We start from the raw sequence: 26,219 nt of genomic DNA on the forward strand, positions 1-26,219 counted from the left end.
AAGACGAGAGAAGGCTAGAAAACCGAACTTGACTAACAGATATTACGGAACAAATAGTGTTTCCTCAACTATGAAATAGCAATCTCCAAGACTCGTCGGCCAAAAGGGGAGGTAGTCATAGTAACTGTAAATTTGAACTTGACAAAAAAAAAAAAAAAAAACAAGAAAACTCTCACTCATATTCATCATAATTCTCTCTAGCTTTAAAATATCTAGAAAAACCGGTCTCAGGTTACACCTCTCCGCAGCTTGTGAATCTCAAACCTCAACTGTGCACTGTGAAAAAGGAATACGATTTGGGTGTTAGGGAAATCAGATTTCTTAGTCCAAATCATTCATGAAGCATTCTCCTAATCTCCCTCTTGGTGCAACCCGAAAGCCGTCTCCTGCTTTTCAAGGAAACAAAACCCGAGTTTAGGTTAGCCACTTTCTAAAGATTGTTCTCCCATTTGCTCTCCAAATTATTGAAATCCTAAGACTCCTCACCTTTTCTCTCACAAAATTTGGATCAAGCGCTTGAGGCAGCACTTGAGAGCTCAATCACCTTTCCAACAGCAATTGTTTTTCCTGTAGGTCATCCCAGATAATTTTGTAATCCATGCACATAAACGATGAATAAATAAATCTATTTTTCGTTGCATTTGATAGTCTCTGAAATCTTTACCTTCAGTTCGCAGAGTGAATCTTCCAAGTTGAGGGAAATCCGCAAATTTTTCAATACAGATGGAGTTCGTAACCTGCACAGATACATACAAAATTAGAACCTAAGGCTAAGAATAAATGTATGTGAGAGAGAGATAAATATAGAAGAAACCAGACCTGGATTCTACAAACGACAGCAGCACCATTCTTCACAAACAAAACTTTCTTTTTCATGGGTTTCTTTGTCTTGAGATCAATTTGGCTTTTCAATTCGATTATCTCACACTCCTCAACCACCGCATGGATGTGGAGAATTGCCTTGTAACCAGCTGTAAAAATAGCCTACAGGAGTAGCAAAATAATGAAGCCTATCTAAAACTGTAAATACCCAATTAAAACATTCAAGAATGAGTGCCTTACGTTGTCAAGCAGCTCAAGGATCTGTAGTTGGGCAATAAACTCAGTAACAACAGGGACAGGTTTTACTGCAACAGATAACAAAAATAAACTCCAGATTGGTATAGCTAAGAGAAGACAAAGATTCCAGATATCAACAATATTAAAAGAAAACAATTCACGTGTAGCTCTAAGGCCATCTGTAAGCATTACACTTACCAGTGCTGGATAAGACAAAACCTGAAAGGATGTCCTCATCTTCTATACCAGTAATACGAACTCTCAAATTCTCACCAGGTCCTGCACGTTTAACCTTATCTTCATCGCAGTATATAGCAACAACTTTCACATGTTCCTGCATTTATTCATGAACGTCATAAGGAAAACAATAAGCAGGCAAAGAAGTATGAAATGAGAAAAAAAGACAACTGAAAGTACCTTGTTTGGCATAACAACCAAGGAATCACCCTCCTTAATGCTGCCAGATTCTACTTTTCCCATAACAACAGTTCCCATGTCCTTGAATTTATCAATAATAGGCATCCTACAATCCATAAAACCGATTAGGATTAACAGAGTCTACAACATAAGAAGACAAGTTAAACAAAAGACATGTCCTCCTAAGTGGGATAAAGACATTGTCAAAGTTGGAACAGTTGCATGTGCTAAAACATGAAGAAACACGAGTCATGGATTTCCTAAATGCATCAACCAATAATCATAACAAACAACAAACAAATTGAAAAGAGAGAGAAACAAAAAAAAAAAAGGGGGGGGGGGGGGGGGGGGCAGTGGCAGTTCACCTGAATGGACCATTAGGATCCCGTGGTGGAATTTCAATAGCGTCAAGGACTTCAAAAAAGCAGGGGCCACTCCACCAAGGACAAACGTTTTGACCCATCCTCGTGTCCATATTTATTCCCATTAGACCAGATATAGGTAGGAAGACAACATCTTAACACCAAAAGAGTAAGAGAACAAATTAAACAAGCCCTTAGACTATAGTTAACCTTTAAGTTTTACAGTTCACTGCATACCTTTCTTTGTGTTGTAGCCAGAGGCTTTCAGGAACGGTACCATTTTTTGTTCTATTTCATCATACCTGCGTAGAATTTACATAAGTACAAAGATGTATGGAAGAAGATACGAAATCATCAATGACAAGGATTCAAAAGGTTAATGTTACCTTTCTTTCGACCAGCCTACAGTTGGATCATCCATCTTGTTCACAACAACAATCAGCTTCGACACACCCAACGTTTTGGCAAGTTGAACATGTTCACGTGTCTGCCCACCCCTCTCATATCCCGTTTCAAATTCACCTTTTCGAGCTGAAATCACCTATAACAGAGAGATATGGGTATTGAAGTTAGTAGGCCTCCTACCAGAGAAGAGAAATCAATCAGAACACAAATTAATATATTATCCGACTAACCAGCACACCAATGTCTGCTTGAGATGCTCCACTAATCATATTAGGTACGTAACTCTTGTGTCCCTATAAGCAATAAATAATTACACGGGGATTAGAACAGAAAACTCACCCAACGTATATGCGGCAACCCAGATTCCTCAAAAACAAAAATAAAAGGAAGACAATTTTTTATTGATCCCTTACCGGAGCATCCAAAATGGTAAATCTAGTGTTCTGAGTTTCAAAGTGTGCCCTTCCAACTTCAACTGTTTTACCCTGTCAAATGAAGTATATTAGCCATAGCTAACATAAAATCAATAACCTTGATGGGTTTCCATACACAAGTGAACTCAGACGAATTGTTAGCAAAAAAATAAATACATGAAGTACCTTGAGCCTCTCTTCTTCATTTGTATCCATTATATATGCCATATACCTAGCACACAGGGCAATACCAAGTTTGCAAATTAGTTAGAAAACAAGTTTGCAAATCAGTGTTAACCAATCAGGAGAACTCACCAGCTTTCTCTACTTTTGTCTTTTGCTTCCTTCTCATACTTTTGGATTTGTCGATCATCTACCTGGCCGCTAAGGAAAAGAATCTGTCCTCCAATTGTAGATTTACCAGCATCTACAATATAAAGTGATAGTGTAAAGATTAAAGCAAAAAATCAGACATTATAAACTTAAACGTACACAGACTGAAAGCTCATGACCAATGGGGATTTCAATCTGTGTTACATAGGCGATTATATTGTAACCTCCAGATATAATAAGAACATGCCCATGAATATATATATATATATATTAAAAAAAACCCAAGTAGATAGCCTTACCAACATGCCCAATGAACACCACGTTCAAGTGTCTCTTTTTATTTGCTTCTGCTTCCACTTCAGCTTCCTCTTGGGCAGCCTTCTCTTGAGCAGCTTTCTCTTTCGCTAAAATTGATTATATATATCAGAAAGATAGATAAATCTTGAGGCAGAGAATACCAAAGAGATAAGATGGGAGCAGTATGAGAAGATAGTCTACGAACCTTTTGCTGGGTTATGCACTGGATGAAGCATTACTTCATCATGATCCTCAGAAGCTGAAACCACCAAAGTCCAAAAAAAAAAATAAGAAATCAATGATATGGCAAACCTTAGATAAAGCAAACTCATTTGGAGCGAAAAAAAAAGAAAGGGAGACTGATGATCGAGGAACCTTGTTGCTCGTCAGGAACTGGGACTGATTCTTGAACCTCATCTTTCAGGTCTGTAAGTAAAGATAAAAATCCAAGATTATTCTCTATGTCAAGAACTCATCAAATATTTAGCGTTCAATCTCATCACAGTATTAGACATACATCAATCATTTCGATTTGTGCATTTAATTCTATTGTAAAAGCCGCAGTTACACGGTAGGTAGGTTTGAACGCAACCCACAGATAGGCAAAATTAAACAGAACTAAAGAGAAACTATAAACAAACAAAAAAAGGCATGCTGCAACAAACCTTCTGCTGCTAAATCCGATTTCTCAACTTCAACGGAGTTATGATCTTCTGGAACGACACCACCATTGTTTTCATCTGCATTAGACACACCCAAATTCAATACCATTGAAATAAGAGAAATATTGTTAAGCTAGTTATCTCTATTACCTGCTGAATCAAGCTGTAATGCGCGGATCTCTGCCTCAAGATCTGCGTGGTTTAGAAATGGTATGAGAGACAGGAAATAAGAACAAGAAAAAGAATATCACAAGTCCCAGATACTACAATTGCACAATAAATAATTTATTGGAAACAGACTAACAGTAGTCAAAGGTGGCAGACCCATTAAGATTTCACATAAACGGAAGATCACAGTGACTCAATCCCAGAACAAATATGTACAGTTAGAATACACATTCAACAACTAATGAATGAATAAAGCCACTGCTGAGCCATCTGCTACATCCCTGCAGTTAACCATAACATAATCCAAATTCTTATGCTAGAAAACTATACAGCTCTTACTTCAATTTTAACCACGATAGCATAGATCCAGAAAATTGGCAAAGAACACTATCTGTAAGTTAAAATTAACACGAATTTCAAAGAGGAAAGAAAAAAAAAAAAAAAAACCCAGGTCAGTTGTACACAAGCCAATTAAAACCAACCAATCAGCTAAACCCTAATCCGATTCCTAGTCACACAAGCTGCAAGCTGATAATCTTCCTTCCGATTTCAGATTTAACTAACAGAGAAACGAATCAATCAACTTTACAATCGATGCTAACATAGTACGGAACACCAAACATTCAACCAAAAAAATAGGAGAAAAGATCCGATCGAACAAACAAAAGAGTAAGCGCATAATCGAGAAAGAAAGAAGACGCATAGAGCTCGGAAACCCCTACCCATGGCGGATTGTACAAGTACGAAGAAGGGAAGGAAAGGAGGAGGAGGAAAATGGATTCTAGGTTTTCTCGCGAAAGAAGAAGCGCGTGAATATGGAACTAGAGCCGCTTCTATGAGGCTCTAATTTTTGCCTAGGTGGATCTTTTATGTATTCCCTTTTCTTTTCTTTTTGCGTAGCCAAGTTTTCTAAGAAAAAACTCACGTGTCGAGTTTCACTAGCTTTAACACAAGACGACGTCGGTTAGGATATATAAGGCCCGTCGCAAAAACCCAATTAATAATCACTTAATATGGGCCTAAATGGATCCTTGCGGCTCAATCGCACGTATAGATTTGTTGGAAGGCCCAAATCTATGATTGTGAACAAACTTTTTTTTTGGTTGTACAACAATTGGAAGCAATATTTGCAAGAATGAAATGAATAATTGAACTTAAATAAATTCAAAAAATGTTTGTAAAAATGTAAACACACAGAGATTTTTTTGTAACTGTATTTTTTTCTCTCATACCATTAGAATCTTCAATAATTAATAATATCTTTTTACATAGTTTCCTCCAGTTAATTAAAGTTGGATGCAAAAAAACACAAGGCAATAATGTAACAAGTAATGAGACAAAGTTTTCTTCTGTAAGAAATCTACCCATAGATTCTCTTTCGGGTTATTATCATCTGTTATATCCATCCTCCAATCCTGACCGCCCATTTTTTTTGTTGTTTTGTATATTTGGATGAAAAAAAAAAATTGAATGTTGCAATAAGATTTAAGAAATTATAAAAGGAGGAGTGGGGTAAGCACAGAAGCCAATGAAGAGGCATGTGACGTTTTTTATTTAAAAAGGGAATCTAAGCTAAACAATGTCAGTACATTTTTTCCCAAAGTCCTTTTCATGTCCACCCATCACTTTTATTTTTAATAATTTTGTATTGTATGATAATTTTTTCATGTATCAATCAACCAAACTTCATATCCCATATATGAACCGATGTTATTTTTATAGCAAATCGTTATCAAACTCGTCTATTCATTAGTTGCCGTGTCCACTCTCTTTAAATATTCTTGTTACAATTGAATATTGGCATCATGCCAATCTAAAGTAGGTTAGAAGAACCTCTAACCAAATAAAAAGTAGGTTAGAAAAAAGATATATAGGAATTGTTTTGTTTGGTTGACAAGATTTGGTTTTGTGATTATTGGTAATATTATATTACTAATATAAGTACGAAAAACATTAAATAGACATGAAAAACAGTGAAGTAGAAAACAAAAATAAAGTAAGCTCTTGAGTATATGAGTGACAACTGTTAGTGAATAAGTGGCTAACGAATTATGTATTATGTACATATATAATAATTTTGGATTGAGATATACAGTAAGATTTATGAATTGAATCAATTGTAAACCATGGTTTCAAGAAAAAAGAAAAAAATCCTCGAAATGATCTATTACCATCTTTGACTCTCTCTCTCTCTCTCTCTCTCTCTCACTAGGGCTAAAGATTTTCGTCTTTATAAGGTCATTCTTCAATGGTTTATTCTTCACTTGTTCTCTTTCTCCTCCTTTATTTTTTTCTTTCCAGGATTCCATATATTATAGGTTTTTTTATCTCTGATAATAGATCCGATGATCTACCAGCTTCCTTCATTCAAGTTTTTTTATCTTTCCATTTGTTATTTTAACTCTCCTGTTTTAGACAGTTTAATGGTTAATTTATAGAGGTTTTGTTTTAACTTAAGAATCCACAAGTCTCCCTCCTTGTTTTTCTTGTTTGGATCTCTAGTGATTTAAGGCTTATAGTGTTGGTTTCAAATGTTGCATATATCATCTGCCTAGTTTTCTTACCCTCCGTATTATAGTAAATATCTTCATATATGAAACGAATAGGTTTAGGTTAGATGATGCATGTGACTGCCAACACAAAAAGAAAAAGAGTTTGAGGGGTTCATGATCATATGAATATGAGTTACTCAAAACAGATCCACACGATATTATGTACAAGAAGAAGAAGAAGAAGAAGAAGAAGAGGAAGAGCTCCTTGAAGTTCAATGGAGGGTTTAGCAGGGTAAAGTAAAGCTGCTAAGCTATGGATCCCATAAGCCTTATCAAAATCATTGATGATAAGGTTTTTTTATGGATTCCATATCTCAGGAGCTTTCACTTACCCCTTTAATGGCTTCACTCTTCTTTGGATTGAAGGGAGCTCTTCATCTCTCTCTTCCTCTCTCTCTCTCTCTCTCAAATTATTATTGACTTTAATAATGACTTTGATCGTTATTTGTGTGCTGCAGGGGTACATACGTGGATGATGGATCTTGACTTGGTTGGAAAAGGATTTTTTTTTTTTGGTAACATGTTAACATGTAACTTTTTTATATGCTTTGTACTTTGTATTTCCACTTTACTTTAATTATGTTGCACTGTTAATTCGCATGTGTAGTTATGCTTCTCTGAAACAAAATTATAAAGAAATTACTTCTCTGTATACATAGTCCACGACTATGTATATCTTTTAGTAATTTCTTTATAATTTTGTTTCCTGCCTAAATAAAGCGTCTAGTTTGATGCAAGTGTCTACAAGTAATTAATATCCGTCTTAATAGTTGTACTTGTTAATCATATATCCACCTCGCTCGTATAAAAGATGTGATTTGCTCGGAACTAACTACGCTGCAGCGGCTTTTATTTAAATGAACCCAGCTGATATATGTATAGTTGTTACACACTGTTCGAAGAAATTTAATACTCAACAGATCTAGTTGGAAATTTGAATGCCTTAATTTTAAATAAGTTTGGCCAAATCGTTGTTGGGTCATCTTATTAAATTCAGATTCGGATTGGTTTAATAGCTGCATTGATTCAAATTGAAAATGAAAACCTATACTATTTCAAAATTTGTAAATATTGTGTGTAGGTAAATGTTGTCTCAATGCAGCTGGAATATTTTCCAAGTGTTAGTGTGGGGTTCCATACTTCCATATATTTCTTTCCCACTAGCAAGTGTTATTGCTTTTCTCGAATCCATAATAATTACATAAAAGATATAGCTTTGATACCAAGATGTTCTGCTATATTTCAATAAGATTTTATGCTATTTCAGCTGATATTGAACTACTTTTAAACAGAGAAGATCTAATATGGACTGATGACTATATTTGATTTAATATGGAATTCGTCAAATCTCATTTACCACATGTAAGAAAATATTGTATGTGACTGAAAACAAACTAAAAAGTTAGAAATTGAAAACATAGATGTAGATGTGTACTTACATAGATGTGTACTGCAACAAATTCGTTATCTTTTTTACTATACGAAAATAATGACCAAAACATAGTTGTGTACTTAAAGTAAAGTTAATGTATATATTGTGTGCCACTCATAGATTCATTAAAAAAAAAATTGCAACAAAATTTTCTAATAAATCAAAATCAGAAAATGCAAAATGTTACTAACGGTCAAAATTAAATAGGGGAATGCCTTTTTTTCCGTCTTCAAACATACTCAAGAACATTGATTAAGTTTCTCCCTTTTCAGAGTTGAGACAAGCTAATGAGAGATAATCAAATTATTTTTAAAAAGGGCAACAAAAAAGTAAAGAAGAAGCATGCTTGGTATTGGTATCTGCACAATAGTGTATACAAATATAAGCATGCTTCTTGTGTCCATTATGTCGCAAATGTAGCTTCGAAGTCTTAGCCACGAATCAGGATAGGGTTCTTTACTTCTTTATAATACTGACCAACACCTGAGAATCATTCTCAAAAATAGTTTCCCCAAATCCGAGATTATCTAAACAACTCATATTGTCCAAATGAGGCTCGTAGGCGTAGCCTATGCTTCAAGGTGGAGTGAAGCTATAACGAGTCTGAGTGGGATGTGTTTTTATGCACCAACGGATTACATGAAGCTGCCCACCAAACCAAACATACAAAAAGCCCATTAAGATATATTAGACCCACTAATAAATCTATCAAATAAGCCCATTAATAAATGAACCCTAATCCATTTTCTGTAACACTCATATAAATAGCTTCTTCAGTTTTTTTTTACGCCCTTCTTCTTTGTATTTCCGCCTCCCCGAGAAAACGAAAACCCTAGTTTCAGAGGCATTTCCCAGACACCGACAATGGCGGAAGGACTCGTTTTGAAGGGCACCATGCGTGCACACACCGACATGGTTACCGCAATCGCCACGCCAATCGATAACGCTGACATCATCGTCTCAGCTTCCCGCGACAAATCCATCATTTTATGGAAACTCACCAAGGACGACAAGTCCTACGGTGTAGCTCAGAGGCGTCTCACTGGTCACTCTCACTTCGTTGAGGATGTTGTTCTCTCCTCCGACGGACAATTCGCCCTTTCCGGTAGCTGGGACGGTGAGCTCCGTCTTTGGGATCTCGCTGCTGGTGTCTCCACTCGTAGATTCGTCGGACACACCAAGGATGTGCTCTCCGTCGCCTTCTCCCTTGACAACCGTCAGATCGTCTCTGCGTCTCGTGACCGTACGATCAAGCTGTGGAACACTCTAGGTGAGTGCAAGTACACGATCTCAGAAGGAGGTGGTGAGGGACACCGTGATTGGGTTAGCTGCGTCAGATTCAGCCCTAACACGCTCCAGCCGACGATTGTGTCAGCATCGTGGGACAAGACCGTGAAAGTGTGGAACCTCTCGAACTGCAAGCTCAGATCGACACTTGCTGGTCACACTGGATACGTGAGCACTGTTGCCGTGTCACCTGATGGTTCACTTTGTGCAAGTGGAGGCAAAGACGGTGTTGTTTTGCTGTGGGATTTGGCTGAGGGGAAGAAGCTTTACTCTCTTGAAGCTAACTCTGTGATCCATGCCCTTTGCTTCAGTCCCAACAGGTACTGGCTCTGTGCTGCAACTGAACAGGGTATTAAGATTTGGGACCTGGAGAGCAAGACCATTGTTGAGGATTTGAAGGTTGATCTTAAGGCTGAGGCCGAGAAGGCTGACAACAGTGGCCCTGCTGCCACCAAGAGGAAGGTACACACATACTAACAAACTAACTCATGACTTGATTTCAAGTTTCACTTTGGTTTTGATAGAATGCTCTGTTGTTGTTGTTTATAATGTTGGTTATGTCTGATGATTAAGTAGTAATCTAGGTCTGTTGTAGGAAATGAGGAAGTTTACTGAAAAGATTCTTACATGAATTGATTTATTATTAATCTAGGTCTGTAATTCTGGTTGAATTCTTTGCTACGTCATGTGAGTTACTTGTGTTCTCGTCTTTTGCCTGTATATTAGCTTCACATAGAGGCATTACCGTAGATGCACCCTCTTGGTCAGGATATGTATCTGTGAAACCTGTATAACAATTGCGTTTTTAGTCTATAGATTTGAGACTACCTTGTCAACGTAGGGTTTTAATGTATTTTCGTTCTCCATACTACTCGATTACCTGAGATTTCTTGCAAGACTTGATGAATTATGATTCATGTTGTTAGACTTCATTCCTGAAGAATTATTTTCTGTGTATAACAATGGAAACTGAATTCGATATGTTTGTTGATTTGGGTCAGGTTATTTACTGCACAAGCCTGAACTGGAGCGCCGATGGAAGCACCCTGTTCAGTGGTTATACCGATGGAGTTATTAGAGTTTGGGGTATTGGTCGTTACTAGTAATCCCTTCACTCGTTTACTTGGTTGCGCTATCTGCTATCTCGTTGTTGGTTTTTTTTTATCGCTTATGTTTTGTCAACAACTCATAAAGTACCCTGAGGTTTTCAGAAGGATGTTTGGTTTCATGTCAATCTAGGTTTGCTTTTTTATCTTATCACGTAAGAATCTTGCGGTTTTGGAGTTACTCTTATTTTGTGTCAAATGAATTCATCAGTAATCTATACCAAAAATAGCGGAATATGCATTTGAATCTGTAAATTTTTATAGCTACTTGAGACAAACGAGTAAACAAACGAGTCATCATTTTTGTTAGCCGTTCACATCTTCAATGAAAGGCTTTACACAATATTTTAAGCTGCTGCCAATACGCATAAACCATATGCTTGCTGTTTTCTTGTTGTCTAAAATGACTTGTATGTCACCTTTTTGTGACGATGCCACCCTTTCTTTTTACAAGAAAACAGTGTGCATTGCCCCTTTTTTGTTCACTTCAAAGTTGACACCTTATGAGAGTTGAGCAATCAAGTTTGTATGATTACAAAAAGAGAGAAAAATAAACAATATTTCGGAACCATCTGACTGCAACCACAACAATGAGTTTTTATACATTCACCCACTTGAGAAAACAAACGTTACCCGGTTTCTTTTGCAAGACTACAAATCTCTAAACATGAGAGACACTGATGTCCACAGAAATCAAATGAAGTATATCCACCAAGATGATGACAACGGATTCCGCAACTATCTTTCAGTTTTCGCCTCAAAATGTAGACTTGTCAAGGCTGTCAAAATATGAGTGATCAAGTGCTGCTTTTGCTGAAATTCTTTCGGCTGGATTCAACTTCAGCAGTTTCTGCATTTGTTGGTGGAACACATAAGTTCAATAAGATGAAAGAGAAAATGAGATGGAACAAATTAGGAAAAAAAGAGGAAGCAGAAGCAAGAGAATTTATCTTTTCTTTGGAGTTGTTTTGCAAAATATTTAAGAGAATCAGGCGGGTTACTAACCGTGAGAAGATCAACTCCTTGAGGCGAAAGAGATGGAAAAGCACTTCCTTGGTCTTTGGGATGCCAATCTGGAAAGGAATTCCAGTTAATCAGAGAGGTAACACCCAGCCATTGCTGCTCGGTTGGTGTTCCTAGCACACTCCATGAACCAAAACAAAAACAAAAAACCATTACTAGTGTCTCTACACAAAGGCTGGTTCGGATAATCGCATGAACTCAGCAAATACAAAGGAGAGTTCAAAACAATGTTGTATCATTAAATGATCCAATGTAGGTAGAGCATAGCAAGTGATCGAGGAAATTAAGCAGTGGAAAGGTAAGATTACCTGAACATTTTATGCAACTGCGAAAGCTCGCTGTCGCCACGGAAAAAAACTTCCCTGGTGACAATCTCAGCTGTGCAAGGTTTAAAGATTGACACCAACAAGATAAATAAAGACAGTGCAGAGACGGACGAATTGAAAAACATCATTGAGACTAAGCGAAGATGCAGCCAACAGACTAATTAAAAAAAAAAATCAAAACCAATCAATTTCCTTTAGAATCCGGATCAATTTGAATTGGTTTACTTGGTTTAAACAATTAACCGGGCAGTACTAAGAGCATCTCCAACAGACCCTTAAACTTTCAAAATTTGAAGGGTTTGAATAGTGAATCATCAAATTTGATGGTGCACTACTGAGCCCCTTAAAATTATATATATATATATATATTTCATTTTAGTCCTTATAAGTTTTATATCCTACAAATATTTCTATTAAGTTTAATTGTTTGAAATATATCTATATAAATTCTATTGTTTGATTTATATCTATATAAATTCTTTTTTTTTTGTCAACATATCTATATAAATTCTATTATATGAAATATATCTATATAAATTTTATTATTTGAATATATATATGGAGGAGCTTTATATGCGTGTGCTTTCTTTTTATTGATGGAGGAGATTGGTGTTAGTATTTGGTTACATGGAACACAGAGAAAATATAAGCAAAGAGTTAAGGGAACGCTTGATTGATTGCACTGATGGATGAAAGCCTTCACCTGACGATCCAGATCATTGACATGTTCTTTGCACTTTATCAACCCCTAGGGGAAAACCTTAGAGTTGTTGGTGCTGGTGCATGCGCTGTCTCTGACCAACAAATACGAAAAAGTAACACATTTTGATATAGATTCACTCATAGTAGATGAAGAAACTTACACTCTAGAGGAAGTGATATCACAGGTCTTGGAAACATGTATGACTTACTTTTCACGTCTGGTTGTAACATCACATTCATCCCTCTTTAATTTGTAGTCTTTAATTAGAAAAGCCTAAAACTATTAACATTTGTCTTAGTTTCAGTAACTTTGATTTACTCATCACTTTACATAGTTTTCATCAATTTCAATCAAGTTTACATATTTTCTTTGTGCTACAAGTTACAACAGCACGATTTCAAAAACTATATGAAATTTGAACATTACTTTTTTTTTTTACTTTATTAAATTAGTGGTGAAAACTATAGAGCATAATGATATTTAGGAGACATAAGGTTGAAAATGTTTAGAAAACTCTATTTTTCGCAACTGTCAGAAATAAACTATTCCAGAGTACATGAGTCGGTCAATATAGATTACACAATAAAGTCATGAAGTTGAAAAGATTCATCTCTAATTTTTTATTATGTACTCTGGCTATCTTACATATTCATGTATCATTTTAAATAATTTATAAAGATCAATATAATAAATTTGAAAGATCAAATATAATTATCCATTTATAAAGTCTATTTTGTTTTGTAAAGTCTATTAGCTCTATTTATAAAGTCTATTTTGTTTTGTGATTCAGTAGATAAATATGTAAAGATTAATATAATATTTTTTTTTTTTTAAGATTTGAAGTTTTTGAAAACAAAAAGAATTTAGTTAAAAGATTTTGAGTCTTTGTGATTTAAGCGAAATGAAAAAATGATCACAAAATGAATAAAAAATGTAATATAATACCATTTAACTAAATCATCTAAAGATGAAACATTAGTATGAAATCTAGCACTATAAATTAATTTGATGAGTGAAAAACAAAACAAAAAACAAAAAGATAGAAGTTATCCTTGGAGTTTCAAAAAAATCTTTGGATTGAAGTTCATATAATTTTATAAGAAAACTAATTTAGTTTGTCACTTCAAAAGTAATATTTTCAATTTGAAAGATTATGTGTGAGTGTTGAATTTATATAAACAAAACAACCAAATCATGTGTAAGTTTAAATTTTGATTGGGCCACTTGGTATTCCTTTTCTTTTAAGTCAAAACAAATTAAAATATTTATTTATAATTAATTCACCTTTAAATGCATGTAACTCCATTTAACTCTACATTAACTCAAATGTAACTCAATAATTCTACATTCATTCCTTCCACTAATCTATACTAGTATTTTTGCAGCAGTTTTTGCCATTTAAATCTGTTTGGGAAAGTCTGAGCATTTAATACCATTAAATGTTATATCTATATTCAAACAAGTTTAGTTAACTTTTTTTACTATTCTTATAACTAAACACAATTAAGCTATTTTAAATATCCATATATATAATGTTTAAAAATTAATATACATTAGAAGATTTATTCCAGATTTAAATTAATATAAATCATTGTTTGAATTTAATTTTTAATTATTGTGAATCATCATATGATACATGAAATTAATAAAAATGTATATTTTTCTGCACATATTGTGATTTGAATTTTTACATACGGACATATATTACTCAACTAAAATAAAAATTGTGTCTTCAACATACATATAGTAAATTTATTGTATATAGTAAATTTTAAATTTTAAGAAGTTCAAAATATATAACTGAGATATCTAAACTGAATAAAAGGTTTAAAATTATAAATACTAAAAAATATTAAAAATTAAAAAAACACAAATGAGTTATTGCATGACGGGTTATATATCTAACGGGACGATTTTGAATAATAAAAAAAAAAATCATTAATACGATACTTCAATATGGGCTAAATTTTTATTTAATATTTTTAACAACACCAGTGTATGTCAAACTTAATTGATATTGTGTTAAACAAATATAGTTTCATGGTATATTGCGATTTTAATTTGGATTTTTAGTTGAATTGTTTAATTTAACCGTATAAAGTAAATTTTAAACTCTTAAGAAGTTTAAAATGTTATAATTGATATATCTAAACTTAATAAAAAGTTTAAAATTATGAATATTTAATCATTCAATTTTCAAAACAATACAAACATGTTATATTATAGACGAGTTATATGACACGACAAGGTTGAATTGATAATACTAAAAAATATGATACTTCTGTATGGGTTAAATTTTCATTTTATTATTTTAGCAATACCAATATAAAATATATCGAATTAGACTGTTTTAGTTAAGATTTTATTAAACAAAAATTGTTATGCTGTATATCGCGGGTTGCATACTAAATCAGTAGAATTAACAAAATAGCACATTAGCAAAATTCGAATTAAAATAATACATTAACAAAAGATTAAAATAAAGTTCTGTCTGCGGCATACCGCATGTCATAATCTAGTTTATTTATATTTCAAGAGAAAATATTTCTGGTTAAGTTTTAATATTTTCTTAATTATTTTGGTTAGCTAAACTTATAGTCACACACATATATATATATATATATATTTATATATCTATATTGCTTTAAACTTTGAAATGAGGAAGGTTTTATACATAGTTACTAAATTTTTTGACAATTTTTATTTGATTCAATTTTACTATACTACAATCTTATGTTTACAATGACATTAAGAAAAACTTTTTAAATCAATTTTTAACCTTTATAAAACACTAGATAAGGCTCGCGTTATTACGCGGGTAAAAATTTAAAAAATTTATTGAGAATAATTAAATAATAATATACATGTTTTTAGATTTTATCTTATAACATTTTAATATTGAATACGAATTTCTCATATTTCATTTTAATACTTTCTCAGTTCCATTATATAATAGTTTTAAGGTTTTTTTACTCTATTTATAATATTTTCTCAAATTTCTATTATAATTTTTATTAATATAAAAATTTATGTCTATTTGAACTATGCAGTATATTTTCCTATTAGTTGAAGTTTTATGACATAATACAGTAGAACCTCTATAAATTAATACTCTTTAAATTAATACTCGCTATAAACTAATAAATTCTTCTGGTCCCGAGTTGGACCAGTGTAAAAAATGACACATTTCGATAAAATAATAAGATAATATTTTTTTTGGAAATCTTATGTAAAAATATGGTCCCATCGATATCATAAATTAATAATCAAATAAACTATATATATATATATATATATGTATCTAAAACTTCTACTGATATATGACTCTATTGTTATTGGTTTATTCTTGAATTTGCATTCTTGTTGGAGTTCATCTCTAATCTATTTCATTGTTGTCTTCTCAAATCCAAAAATTATGGAGAGTCCTAGATGCGATAATTGCTTCTTTAATAATTGGTTCTAAAGGTACCGTAATATCTTATTCGATTTCATCATTACCATGAATGATAGTAGTAGCAATTTCTTCTAAACTCTAAACTTCTAACATTTATCATTTTTACCTAAATAATTTAGTAAACAATCGACATTCATCCTATTACGATATCCAAAATTATATATTAAGAAAATTCTTTAAAAATGTGAATGATAACAAAAGTATCTTATTTTGTAATATTTTTTAAAAAATTATGAAAATGAGAAAATCTCTTCATAAATTAATAAAATATTAATTTATTGATACATTAAAACCTCTAGAAATTAATAAAATTTCATGGTCCCGACCTTATTAATTTATTGTGGTTTTACTGTATTTATTGTTTATTAATCTTTGTGTTTTTACCCAAAATCTCTTATAGGACAAAGAGTACCATTTAAATATCTATACCATCATAATAAACCATATTTTAAATTTCATTATACATTTCATCATAATGCATAGAACTAAATATTTTATATCAAACACAATTAATACATCATATCAAAACTCTATCTTAGTAAGAATTGAAAATACAAATAAACATTAACAAAATATAATACGCAAAAATAACTAAATCAACATTATTTAAGATATATTTGTTATGTTGTTATCTCATAAGTACTAATTTTACCTCATGTCATAATCAATTTTAAATGATTTAAATTTTAAAAATAAAATCATATATAAAGATATAGAGACATTCTCATCAAATAACTGAAAATTCTTTCCTATAAATTATAATTTATTTCAAACTATCTTATGTTTTACGTAACATATGCATTACAAAAATACATGTGTTGAAGTTATAAAATCAAACAGAAAAAATATTACTAATAATCTAATATTCTTAAATGAATTTTTTAAAAATGATACATATTAATATTTGAAAATTTTTAATCTAAAATAAATTTTATCGTTAGACACTCAATTTAGTAATCACATTTATCTGTTTTATCGTAAAACCATAATTCACTTCTTCATGGATTAGAGTTAAAATTTTAATAAAAAAAATAATATGAGCATCATATGAGATAATATGTATATTTTTTAGTATTTTAAATTTAACAATAAAATAATCAGTTAACATCGATAATTTTTTTAGAAATCCAAAAAGATCCTACAAATATTTTTCTATATGTCATAATTTCATAAGTAATACTTTTGTAAATTTTCATCAATTAACCAAAAATTCATACCTACAAACTTATTTTTTTTTCAGGTTTCTTATATTACTTCATGCATTCAAATCTTTAAAATAAAACATGTAAAACTATACTAATACACATCATGTATTGAAACTTTTTCTTTTTAACTTTATTATTCTTTCAAAATTTTGTGTACTTACTTAAAATAAAAATTTATATTATAACGATAAATACAATTTATAGGTATACATTGTAACAATGTAATATTTGAGGATAAACTGATAATATACATATAAGGCCAATACTAAAATACACAAAAAGCACCAAAAAAAACAACAACACGGTCTCATATACAAGAAAGGACATAAGAAAGTAAACACAAACGACATTTCCCTCCGCAAACAAATCTCTCTCTCCACTTTAAAGAAACACTTAGAACAAATGAAGCATCATAGCGACCATGAATCCAAATCCCAAAACAAGCGTTTTCGCAGCGGAGGAGGAGTCAACCGGAGAGGTGCCTGCTCCGGCAAGATCAGCCGTTGGGCCACTAGTACTGGAAGGAAATGTCCCGACGGTTTTGGTGGTTGTGCTGCTGCTAGAGCTACCTGGTGAGCCTGGTAACAAGGGCAGAGATGTCCCCGCTGCAGCCGCTGGAGATAGTGCCGGAATGAGAGGCAGAGATGAGGAAGGAAGTGGAGTAGAAGAAGATGGAGAGAGAACAGGGACAGGGTTAAGAGGTAACAGAGGTTGAATAGGTAGAACAGAAGAAGGTGAAGGCGCGTTTAGAGATGGGACAGTGTTTGGAAGCGGTGCGGTTGGTGCTGCGGTTGCGGTTGGAACAACGTTTACCTCGAGTTTCATACCTTGGCTACAATGTCCTGGCATTCCGCAAATGAAGTACCTAGACAAAGTGATCCAGATTTAATATATAAAACATATTGCTATAAAATAATCATATTGTCATGATTTGTATGTTTGTAGAGTATTAACCTTTTTTCAGGGGTGGTGAGGGGAACAATGGAGTTTCCATTAGCGAACGTTATAAGCGGTTTAACCGATTGACAGCTATCGAACTCGGGTTTTGTGACTTCAACAACTGCTTTTGCTGAAATTCTTTCGGCTGGATTCAACTTCAGCAGTTTCTGCATTTGTTGGTGGAACACATAAGTTCAATAAGATGAAAGAGAAAATGAGATGGAACAAATTAGGAAAAAAAGAGGAAGCAGAAGCAAGAGAATCTATCTTTTCTTTGGAGATGTTTTGCAAAATATTCAAGAGAATCAGGCGGGTTACTTACCGTGAGAAGATCAACTCCTTGAGGCGAAAGAGATGGAATAGCACTTGCTAGGTCTTTGGGATGCCAATCTGGAAAGGATTTCCAGTTAATCAGAGAGGTAACACCCAGCCATTGCTGCTCGGTTGGTGTTCCTAGCACACTCCATGAACCAAAACCATTACTATTGTTTCTATACAAAGGCTGGTTCAGATAATCGCATGAATTCAGCAAATACAAAGGAGAGTTCAAAACAATGTTGTATCATTAAATGATCCAATGTAGGTAGAGCATAGCAAGTGATCGAGGAAATTAAGCAGTGGAAAGGTAAGATACCTGAACTTTTAATGCAACTGCGAAATCTCGCTGTAGGCACAGAAAAGAACATCCCCGGTGACAATCTCAGCTGTGCAACAACAAGAGATAAATAAAGACAGTGCAGAGACGGACGAATTGAAAAGGAAACAAAAACATAACTGAGACTAACCGAAGATGCAGCCAACAGCCCAGATGTCAACAGCAGTAGTATACTGGGTGGTGCCAAGAAGAATTTCAGGAGGTCTATACCAGAGCGTGACGACATCGTGCGTGTATGTCTTGACAGGGACAGTGAAAGCGCGTCCAATACCTAGATCGGCGATTTTAAGAAGTTGCTTATCTACCACAAGAAGAAGATTCGCTGGTTTCAGATCACGCTGAAGTTTCTGTGACAGTGTGCGACTCCCTTACAGAGCTGAAACAGTAGCTTCTGGATCAAACAAGGATCAAGGGGCTTAGGGCATCATTAATGGGGTAACACTTTTTTGTGTTCTTAGATTAAATATATAGTAAAAATAATGTAAGATCAGTTGTTAAGATCATAGGTTAAAAAAATGGGGGAACTAATTTTAGTGTTCTTAGAATAAATATATAATAATATAATATTCTTAAACATTTTACAAAGATGTAATTTATTATTAACTATAGACCAAAACTTGAATGTGAACAAAGATACAAACCAAATTCAATGATCCTTGGACAAAAAATTATTAATACTTACCTACAAAACTTTAGATAAGAAGTTAATGATTGCCCCGCTCAGATGTTTTGGTGAAACGTAGAACAGATGAGCAGCCACCTCAGATCACTGTCACCTTTGTCCAAACTGCTCACCGGCTTCACGAAACATCTGCTCTGTCTCAAGATAATTACCTTGATCCATATCACTTTGGCTTCTTACAAATAATACATCTTCATGTTGAGAAGAAGTACTCTTTTGAGTATCAAATTCTTGTATAAAAGGGCCAACTGCTACAAATTCCCCTGTTACCGAGTCAAACGTCAGTCCTCCTTCTACACCTTGGACAGAGTCCAGCACTGTCTATATTTTCCTTAGCGATCTATTCACTTTGTTAATCTTGCGAGATGGCCATCTCATGATTCCGTGCTGTCTACATATCCGTTTTAGTGTAGTCGGACAGACTGCAGAAAGAAAGAAAAAGAAAAAGCATCAAAGTCAGCAATTGAATATTTTGTAAGGGAAACAAGCAATATGAACACTCGTTTCTCACCACCAAGGCTTTTTGCAGCATCCTTTAAGCTCCCAGAGAAGTATTGTTGGAGTACATGTTCTGCTCACATTCTTCTCTGTACTGCTTTTCTTCTTCTCTGATCTTTTTGTACTGCTTGTCAAGTTTTGATATGTGAACATGACCATCAAACAAGACCATACTAAAACATGACCATCAATCATACTAAAACATGACCATATGCAAACATTACCATATGCGAACATGACCATGAAACAAGATCATGTTCAAAAATCGAACAAGAACATGACCACAACACTACTACAGAAACATCTGAGACCATTTTAAAAACCACTCAAACCACACCACTTAACAAACACAACACTAATACACAACCATCCGAGACCATCAAACACCACTCAAACCACAACACTGAAAAAAGCACAACACACAACCCACAACATAGACAAACTACAAAGCAACTCTAATCAATGCACCAACCCTAAACACTTAACAAACCACAACACAACTACACTTAACATCCGAAACACAACTCTAATCAATGCACCAACCTTGTGACTTACCTTTTTAGTTTCGACCAAATGCAGGTTTGTTGATAGTCCTTGACTTAATTTGCTCTGCTTGATCTTGCCTAAAAGCCTCAGAAACAAAACAACAAAACAAATAAAGTTAATCAGTGTAAGGTCGATTTCATAAACAACATATAACACTCGGAATTTTGTCATAAGAAAGAGCTCACTAAAATCCATGATTGATTAATTAAAACCGTTAATTGACAGATAATCTAAACCCTATACCATGTTACGAAACCCAAACCTAATTCAATTTTGCCCTAAATCGATGAAACATCCGACAAACAATGATTGAAAGGGGAAACGACGGGACTACCTCTATATCGCCGGAGATGATCTATGCCAGACAAAGGAGACGACTAGACAATGGGTCGGCTAGAAGATTTCGACTAAACCATCAAATCGCCGGAGATATCAGTCGACATAAGATGAGAAGTTAGCAAAGATCGGTTCCCCGGAAAACCTTAGCAAAGATCGATTTCACCATGCAATAGCTCTCGATTTGGGTGGTTTAGACGGAAGATTTTGGTGTTTCTACGGCGAGGATGAAGGAAAGGAAGCTGTCGCCGTTTTCTCTCTTTCGTCGCAAACCCTAGTCTCGATTTGGAAGAGATACAGAAATGAAATAATTTTGGGTCTTCCGCAAAAAAACGCAGCGTATCACGTGGTGACACGTTCATGAGAACTGGGCTTCAAACTGATCTACATGTAGACCCAAAAAATCGATCTAAGTCCACTATTCATTATTTTTATGTTTTAAACGGGCTTGGAACACCCCAACTGATCCCCCGTTAATGATGGCCTTAGAGCATGTTTATCGGTGGGTTGGAGTAAGGGGAGTTCTTAAATTTTTTTATGAATTAATTGTGTACTGTTTGGAATATAAGAACCCATGATCTCTTAGATAAAATTTTGGGATAACGTCCTATTTCCCCATCAAAACTATCTTATCGTATTAGATGGAGCCGGAACTTTGACATCGTCGTAAGTATCCACAAAACAAGATCTCTCAACCTATATATCTCCAAATCTAAAGTTCTCATTTACTTCTCCATATTTTTTGGTTTAATCGATTTACAAATTAAACCGCTAGAAAACCAGTCAAACCAGATATAAAACATAGTTTAAAACCCGATTGACCTTATAAACCCGACCCGGTCTAAGAATTTTTATAACCCGATCAGAAATTCTCAAACCTAAGAACCCTAAAATCATCATTTTCTAAAATCATCATTTTCTAAAATCATGAACACCGTCTCTTGCATTGGGGCAATATGTTTCAGGTGGGTGCATAAACCCAGCCAATTTCCTACCAAACTCTCGCTTATCCACCACTGGCGCCAAGAGAAGCCCTCGTGACTTCCACATTCCAGTAATCATTTGTGTTCTTAATTGATTTTGGAGTTGAAAAAAATTTGTAATTTGAGAATTTTTTTTGCAGATTTTATCTTCATTTCTGATCGGATTTGATGTGTTCTTGGTTCAGTGAACCATGATTCCAATCACCAGAACTTGAATAAACCCAACTAAGAGTTTTGGAGCTGCAATCGTCTATAAAAAAGGACCACGTGAATCTCCATTATATACAACAATTATGATTGATCTTTTATGTCAATTTGGTTGAATTGTTTATTTGATTTTTCTTGGATGCAGTGGATTTTCTGGGTTGGACGGACCATTCATCCGAGCAGCCTTCATTAGCATTCAAAAGCAGAAGCTGATTTTTTTTTTTTGGGTTTTTAGAAGTTCACAGTTGCTTTATCTTTGTTTGTATTGAGCTTTGACATTTTTGAGATCTGGTCATATTTGTTTAAATGGATTTTTCTATTTCTTCTTCTCTCTGGGTTATTTGATGTGGATGATCTGGTTAAACGTTAATGAAAATATGATATAGTGTTCGTTGAGATGGGGAAAAGAGATTTAAAAAATAAAAAAGAATTGGTGATTTAATTATATAAACGGGTCGAAATCAGGTTGAAATCGGTTTACAACTTTTGTTAGTTGGTTAGACAACCAATAAACCAATAATTAACCAATTAAACCTGTATTTATGGAGAAATTGATGAGAATTATGGATTCAAGGAGATTTAGAAATAAAATTTTGGATTTGGAGAGATATAGGATGAGAGACATTTGTGCAGAGATATTTAAGACGAGGTGAAAGTTCTGGTTTTATCTAGTAAGATGTGATAATTTTCATGTGGAACTAGGACGTTTTCCGTAAAATTTTCTCATTTATTGGTAAGTTCTTATTTTGGGTCTTTTATTTTTGAAAATATTGTTTTTTAAAATTTTAAATAGAATAGAAGTGGTATAAATGTGTAAGCATTTAAAATTTTATAAAATTAGAAAATATTCCATTTTTTAAAATTTTCAAACATACAAAACATAATAAAAACATTAATACATATTACAATAGAAGTACAATTCATACTGATTTATTTTAATACTGATTTGCTCCAAATTTTGCCCAAATATACAGCAATGTTAGCATACAAGTCATTTCAAGGTACAAAGAACTTGAAGAAATTTGTTCATCTTACACTGCAATAGAGTGAAACCTCAAAAAGATCTCTTTTAACATTTCGACCTATCAAAACATTGTTACTTTTAGAGACAAATTGTGATGTAATTGAGTCTTTTTTGAAGTGATTTTACGCCGGTGCATATAATTGTGATGTAATTGAGTCTTCATGATAACACATGAAAGCCTCTGAGAAAGATTGGCATAGAATCTAAGAAACAAAAAAACAATTGGCATAGAATCTGAGAAACAAAAAAACAATTGGCATAGAATCTGAGAAAGATTTGTATCAACCTCCATGAGAAGATGGAGAATAAGAAGCCTCACTCATACATCACAGACAAAAGAAAAACATCACCGATACCAATAAAATTTTCCCGAAGAGGCGGATGATGGAATCGCACTCTTCACAGAGTCAAAAAAGTTTCGAAAAACATGTCAAGGCCAAAAAAAATGAATCTGATACTCAGGAAAAGAAGCGGATGAGGGAAGCAGTGCCGGTAGTTATTCTATGCGGGGTTGTGACGAGAAGAGCCTGAGCTAGAGGAAAGGGTTGGAGAAGAAGAGCTTTCGCAAAAATGAGCTTTGTTGCTTAGACAAGCAAGTATTCTTTCTGATATTCTCTCACGATGACAGGAACACTTGTGGGAGGTACCTGAAAAAAGAAAACATGGTCAGTGTTCGATGGTTTGAGCTTCTGAATGAACTGAGAAACTGTGTTGCATGAGTTCTGTTTAAGGATGCGACTTGAGGACTCTAATGCTATGTTTTTAGAGGCGATGATTAATCTTACCATGCCATAATCTGTGATTATCATGGAAATGTAATCTGAAGGTGTAGCATCATACCTGTCATTAGACAAATCACACAACGGGTTTAGTAGCAGAGAAGAACAGTTTTAACAGAACATAGTTTCACTTCTCTGATCACACAAGCTTACATCAAGTTCGAAAACTGCAGGTTTGCGTTGTTGGTCAAGCCATCTAAGTAGTTTATGTCTTCTCTTCCATGAACTTTTGAAATAGCATTTGGATCACCTGTATGCATTTAAAGTATTGTCAATAGCAGCAAAATACGCAGCATCTTCAAGCCAACCTATATACACAGTAAAAAACATGGCATCCTCAATGAAATCTTGTAATCCAGAATAATTAAAGCCAGTGCAATGTAAACAAATGCCGTGAGCACTTCATATCGAAAAAAGGAATGCAAACAAACCTGAGATTTGGAAGAAGCATCTTGTGCACCCTCAAACCACCTTGTTGAGCTGCCAAATCTGTGAGAATACAATCAAACGCCCACAACACAAAGTGTCCAAGAGCCTCAACTGGACGGAACCTATTAACACACCAAGAAAACCAAATCTCAGATTCATTAAAACCTAAACCTATACTTGGATTCTACAAACCTCAAACATTGTCAATTATATAACACTCACATCGATCAGCTTAGACAAAGGAGACTCCTTAAACATTTTCACCCATGGAAACTGCACAGATGAAACACCAGAGAGTGCTCTCCCAAAGTAATCAGCAAATCTCATTAGCTGAATCTCAGGTTGAGTAGCATACGAATCCTATATAAAAATCGAAACTTTAGATCACAATTCACAAATTTAGATCGAAGCCTCAATCTGATCGCGAGAGAAAGAGGAAAGAGAGAAAGAAATTAATTGTCTCAAAAAAAAAAATTCCGTCTTGTATTATTCTGTCCGCCAACAAAATAAAGACACGTAGCGTCTCTTATAAACGATTTGAGTCTATTATATAAGAGAGCTTCTTCTGTTTTTTGTTTTCTTTTGATTTATTTTTTTGTCACAAAACTCTAAAAACCTTAGCTATGAACCTCCGATAAACATGCCCTTAGGGCTTTGCGATTTGATGAATTTCTTAAGATCAGTATCAAGGTACTCGAATACAACTGGATACGTTACGTAAGCTCTCAAACAACTCACTTTCAGGATATGTGAGTGTCATTTTCAAACCATAGGTTTTGATTTTTCTTGTTTCCATGCAGTGTGGCTGTGGAAGTCTAGAAGGAGTCACTGTTCTCACTACAAAAAAAAAAAGAGTCGGTTGTATCATTAACGTGTATCACAAGACTAAGTGATGCAATTACTTATTGATAAGTAAAGTAAATATATACAACTTAGCATCAATTAATTTAAATGATATTATAATTATCTAATTTGACATTAATTAGTTAAAATTGATTCAGTTTCTATTATATTGTATCACTTTTGAAAAACCAATTTAAAATAAAAATTTACATCATTTAGATAATTGATGTATTTATTCATATTTGGTATAAAATCATTTTTTAAAACGATACAAAATTTACATCATTTAATACTGATGTTAAATAAATATATTAATATCATTTAAAAATTACATATATATTTCAAAAAGAATAAATGTTATTAGAAGATAAAAATTGAAAAGTTGATCAATCAAAAATTATAGCAGATCATCAGCTAAACAAAACAAACCTAGATGTATCTTTATTTTCTTTTGCCCAAAAAAAAAGTTGTATCTTCATTTTCGTTGGATTATTAAGGATTCTTATTCATCATCATCAAGTAAGTTGTATGATGAATTGATTATTGACCGTATGATTTATTTTATTTGGAATAAGCCAATTTGTAATCAAAGAGAGAATTAATAAACTAAAGTGTAGTTACTTATTTTTATATATTGCTGATAATTGTGTATATTTAATAATATACTTTTTTCGTTTGTGAAGTAGAAGTTCTAGTATCCCACATCAGAGACTTCTTAAGCTTTGATGAGACAATATCTTTTATAAATACCAAATTAGTTTACCTATTTCTAATTTAACTGGTTCCATATATTAAGCCTTAGAATCACATAATTATTTAAGTTTGTTTTTGTCAGGTTAATTTATTTTAAAGATTCTAGTTACGAATATACTAAAAAAACGATTGGAAGTTATAAATAATTAAATATTACTCAGGAAAAAAAATTCATATTATTTATTATAATGTTTAATTTAACATCAATTTTTTAAATGATATAAATATTTTACATTAGTTTTGACAAATGATTCAAATATTTTATATCAATTTAGTAAAAATGATGTAAGACTTACATCATTTTTTGTAATTGATGTAAATGAGCATCAATTTTATTAATT

At 33.4% G+C, this 26,219-nt stretch overlaps 3 protein-coding genes and 3 long non-coding RNA genes across 13 annotated transcripts; 3 read left to right on the forward strand and 3 right to left on the reverse strand.

Moving 5' to 3' along the window:
• Positions 1-12: 12 nt before the first annotated feature.
• Positions 13-5,103, reverse strand: LOC109124518 (uncharacterized). 2 transcript variants are annotated; one of them, XM_010478667.3, is made up of 20 exons: positions 4,839-5,103; positions 4,099-4,140; positions 3,952-4,026; positions 3,662-3,712; positions 3,492-3,545; positions 3,289-3,393; positions 2,972-3,083; positions 2,843-2,888; positions 2,657-2,728; positions 2,474-2,536; positions 2,225-2,379; positions 2,076-2,140; positions 1,842-1,992; positions 1,477-1,582; positions 1,258-1,393; positions 1,063-1,127; positions 820-984; positions 665-737; positions 487-567; positions 13-386 (listed from the first exon to the last, which is right to left on the reverse strand). In XM_010478667.3, exons 1-19 carry the CDS (start codon positions 4,840-4,842, stop codon positions 509-511), a joined length of 1,599 nt encoding a protein of 532 aa, XP_010476969.2. In that variant the 5' UTR covers positions 4,843-5,103; the 3' UTR covers positions 13-386; positions 487-508. The 2 variants fall into 2 exon arrangements, with proteins under 2 accessions (XP_010476969.2, XP_010476970.2); XM_010478668.3 differs by having other exon boundaries at positions 13-389; positions 4,839-5,005.
• A 1,109-nt stretch (positions 5,104-6,212) lies between these two features.
• Positions 6,213-7,405, forward strand: LOC104756142 (uncharacterized). Its single transcript, XR_762281.3, has 2 exons — positions 6,213-6,353; positions 7,127-7,405. It is a non-coding gene; the product is annotated as an uncharacterized LOC104756142 (long non-coding RNA).
• A 1,425-nt stretch (positions 7,406-8,830) lies between these two features.
• LOC104756143 (small ribosomal subunit protein RACK1z) lies at positions 8,831-10,644 on the forward strand. The gene is made up of 2 exons (XM_010478670.3): positions 8,831-9,849; positions 10,389-10,644. Exons 1-2 carry the CDS (start codon positions 8,965-8,967, stop codon positions 10,488-10,490), a joined length of 987 nt encoding a protein of 328 aa, XP_010476972.2. The 5' UTR covers positions 8,831-8,964; the 3' UTR covers positions 10,491-10,644.
• Positions 10,645-11,051: 407 nt separating this feature from the next.
• LOC104756144 (uncharacterized) lies at positions 11,052-11,962 on the reverse strand. The gene is made up of 3 exons (XR_015586106.1): positions 11,825-11,962; positions 11,499-11,637; positions 11,052-11,343 (listed from the first exon to the last, which is right to left on the reverse strand). It is a non-coding gene; the product is annotated as an uncharacterized LOC104756144 (long non-coding RNA).
• Positions 11,963-17,364: 5,402 nt separating this feature from the next.
• LOC104756145 (uclacyanin 1) lies at positions 17,365-21,240 on the reverse strand. Of its 7 annotated transcripts, none has more exons than XM_087494192.1 (9): positions 20,859-21,240; positions 20,534-20,609; positions 19,992-20,102; positions 19,481-19,902; positions 18,929-19,174; positions 18,778-18,847; positions 18,466-18,596; positions 18,159-18,310; positions 17,365-18,069 (listed from the first exon to the last, which is right to left on the reverse strand). In XM_087494192.1, exons 5-9 carry the CDS (start codon positions 19,022-19,024, stop codon positions 17,598-17,600), a joined length of 921 nt encoding a protein of 306 aa, XP_087350318.1. In that variant the 5' UTR covers positions 19,025-19,174; positions 19,481-19,902; positions 19,992-20,102; positions 20,534-20,609; positions 20,859-21,240; the 3' UTR covers positions 17,365-17,597. The 7 variants fall into 7 exon arrangements, 6 of the variants coding, with proteins under 6 accessions (XP_087350318.1, XP_087350317.1, XP_010476975.2 ...); XM_087494191.1 differs by having other exon boundaries at positions 18,929-19,186; XM_010478673.3 differs by having other exon boundaries at positions 18,929-19,189.
• Positions 21,241-21,788: 548 nt separating this feature from the next.
• Positions 21,789-22,446, forward strand: LOC104756326 (uncharacterized). The gene is made up of 3 exons (XR_015586108.1): positions 21,789-21,914; positions 21,984-22,110; positions 22,196-22,446. It is a non-coding gene; the product is annotated as an uncharacterized LOC104756326 (long non-coding RNA).
• Positions 22,447-26,219: the final 3,773 nt, after the last annotated feature.

This window comes from Camelina sativa, chromosome 17, assembly GCF_030686135.1.
Source record: "Camelina sativa cultivar CO46 ecotype springtype chromosome 17, ASM3068613v1".
NCBI lineage: Eukaryota > Viridiplantae > Streptophyta > Magnoliopsida > Brassicales > Brassicaceae > Camelina > Camelina sativa.

Excerpts from the sequence above, each read along its gene's own strand:
- LOC109124518 (XM_010478667.3), bottom strand. Across the intron at positions 4,027-4,098 it reads ATTACAGCTTGATTCAGCAG|ATGAAAACAATGGTGGTGTC; the intron begins GTAATAGAGATA and ends TGTCTAATGCAG. Across the intron at positions 3,394-3,491 it reads AGTGCATAACCCAGCAAAAG|CGAAAGAGAAAGCTGCTCAA; the intron begins GTTCGTAGACTA and ends AATCAATTTTAG.
- LOC104756143 (XM_010478670.3), top strand. The coding sequence starts at position 8,965 with ATGGCGGAAGGACTCGTTTTGAAGGGCACCATGCGTGCACACACCGAC. Across the intron at positions 9,850-10,388 it reads CTGCTGCCACCAAGAGGAAG|GTTATTTACTGCACAAGCCT; the intron begins GTACACACATAC and ends GATTTGGGTCAG.
- LOC104756145 (XM_087494192.1), bottom strand. The coding sequence starts at position 19,024 with ATGTCGTCACGCTCTGGTATAGACCTCCTGAAATTCTTCTTGGCACCA. Across the intron at positions 18,848-18,928 it reads GGCTGTTGGCTGCATCTTCG|CTGAGATTGTCACCGGGGAT; the intron begins GTTAGTCTCAGT and ends GTTGTTGCACAG. Across the intron at positions 18,311-18,465 it reads AAGGAGTTGATCTTCTCACG|AAACTGCTGAAGTTGAATCC; the intron begins GTAAGTAACCCG and ends CAACAAATGCAG.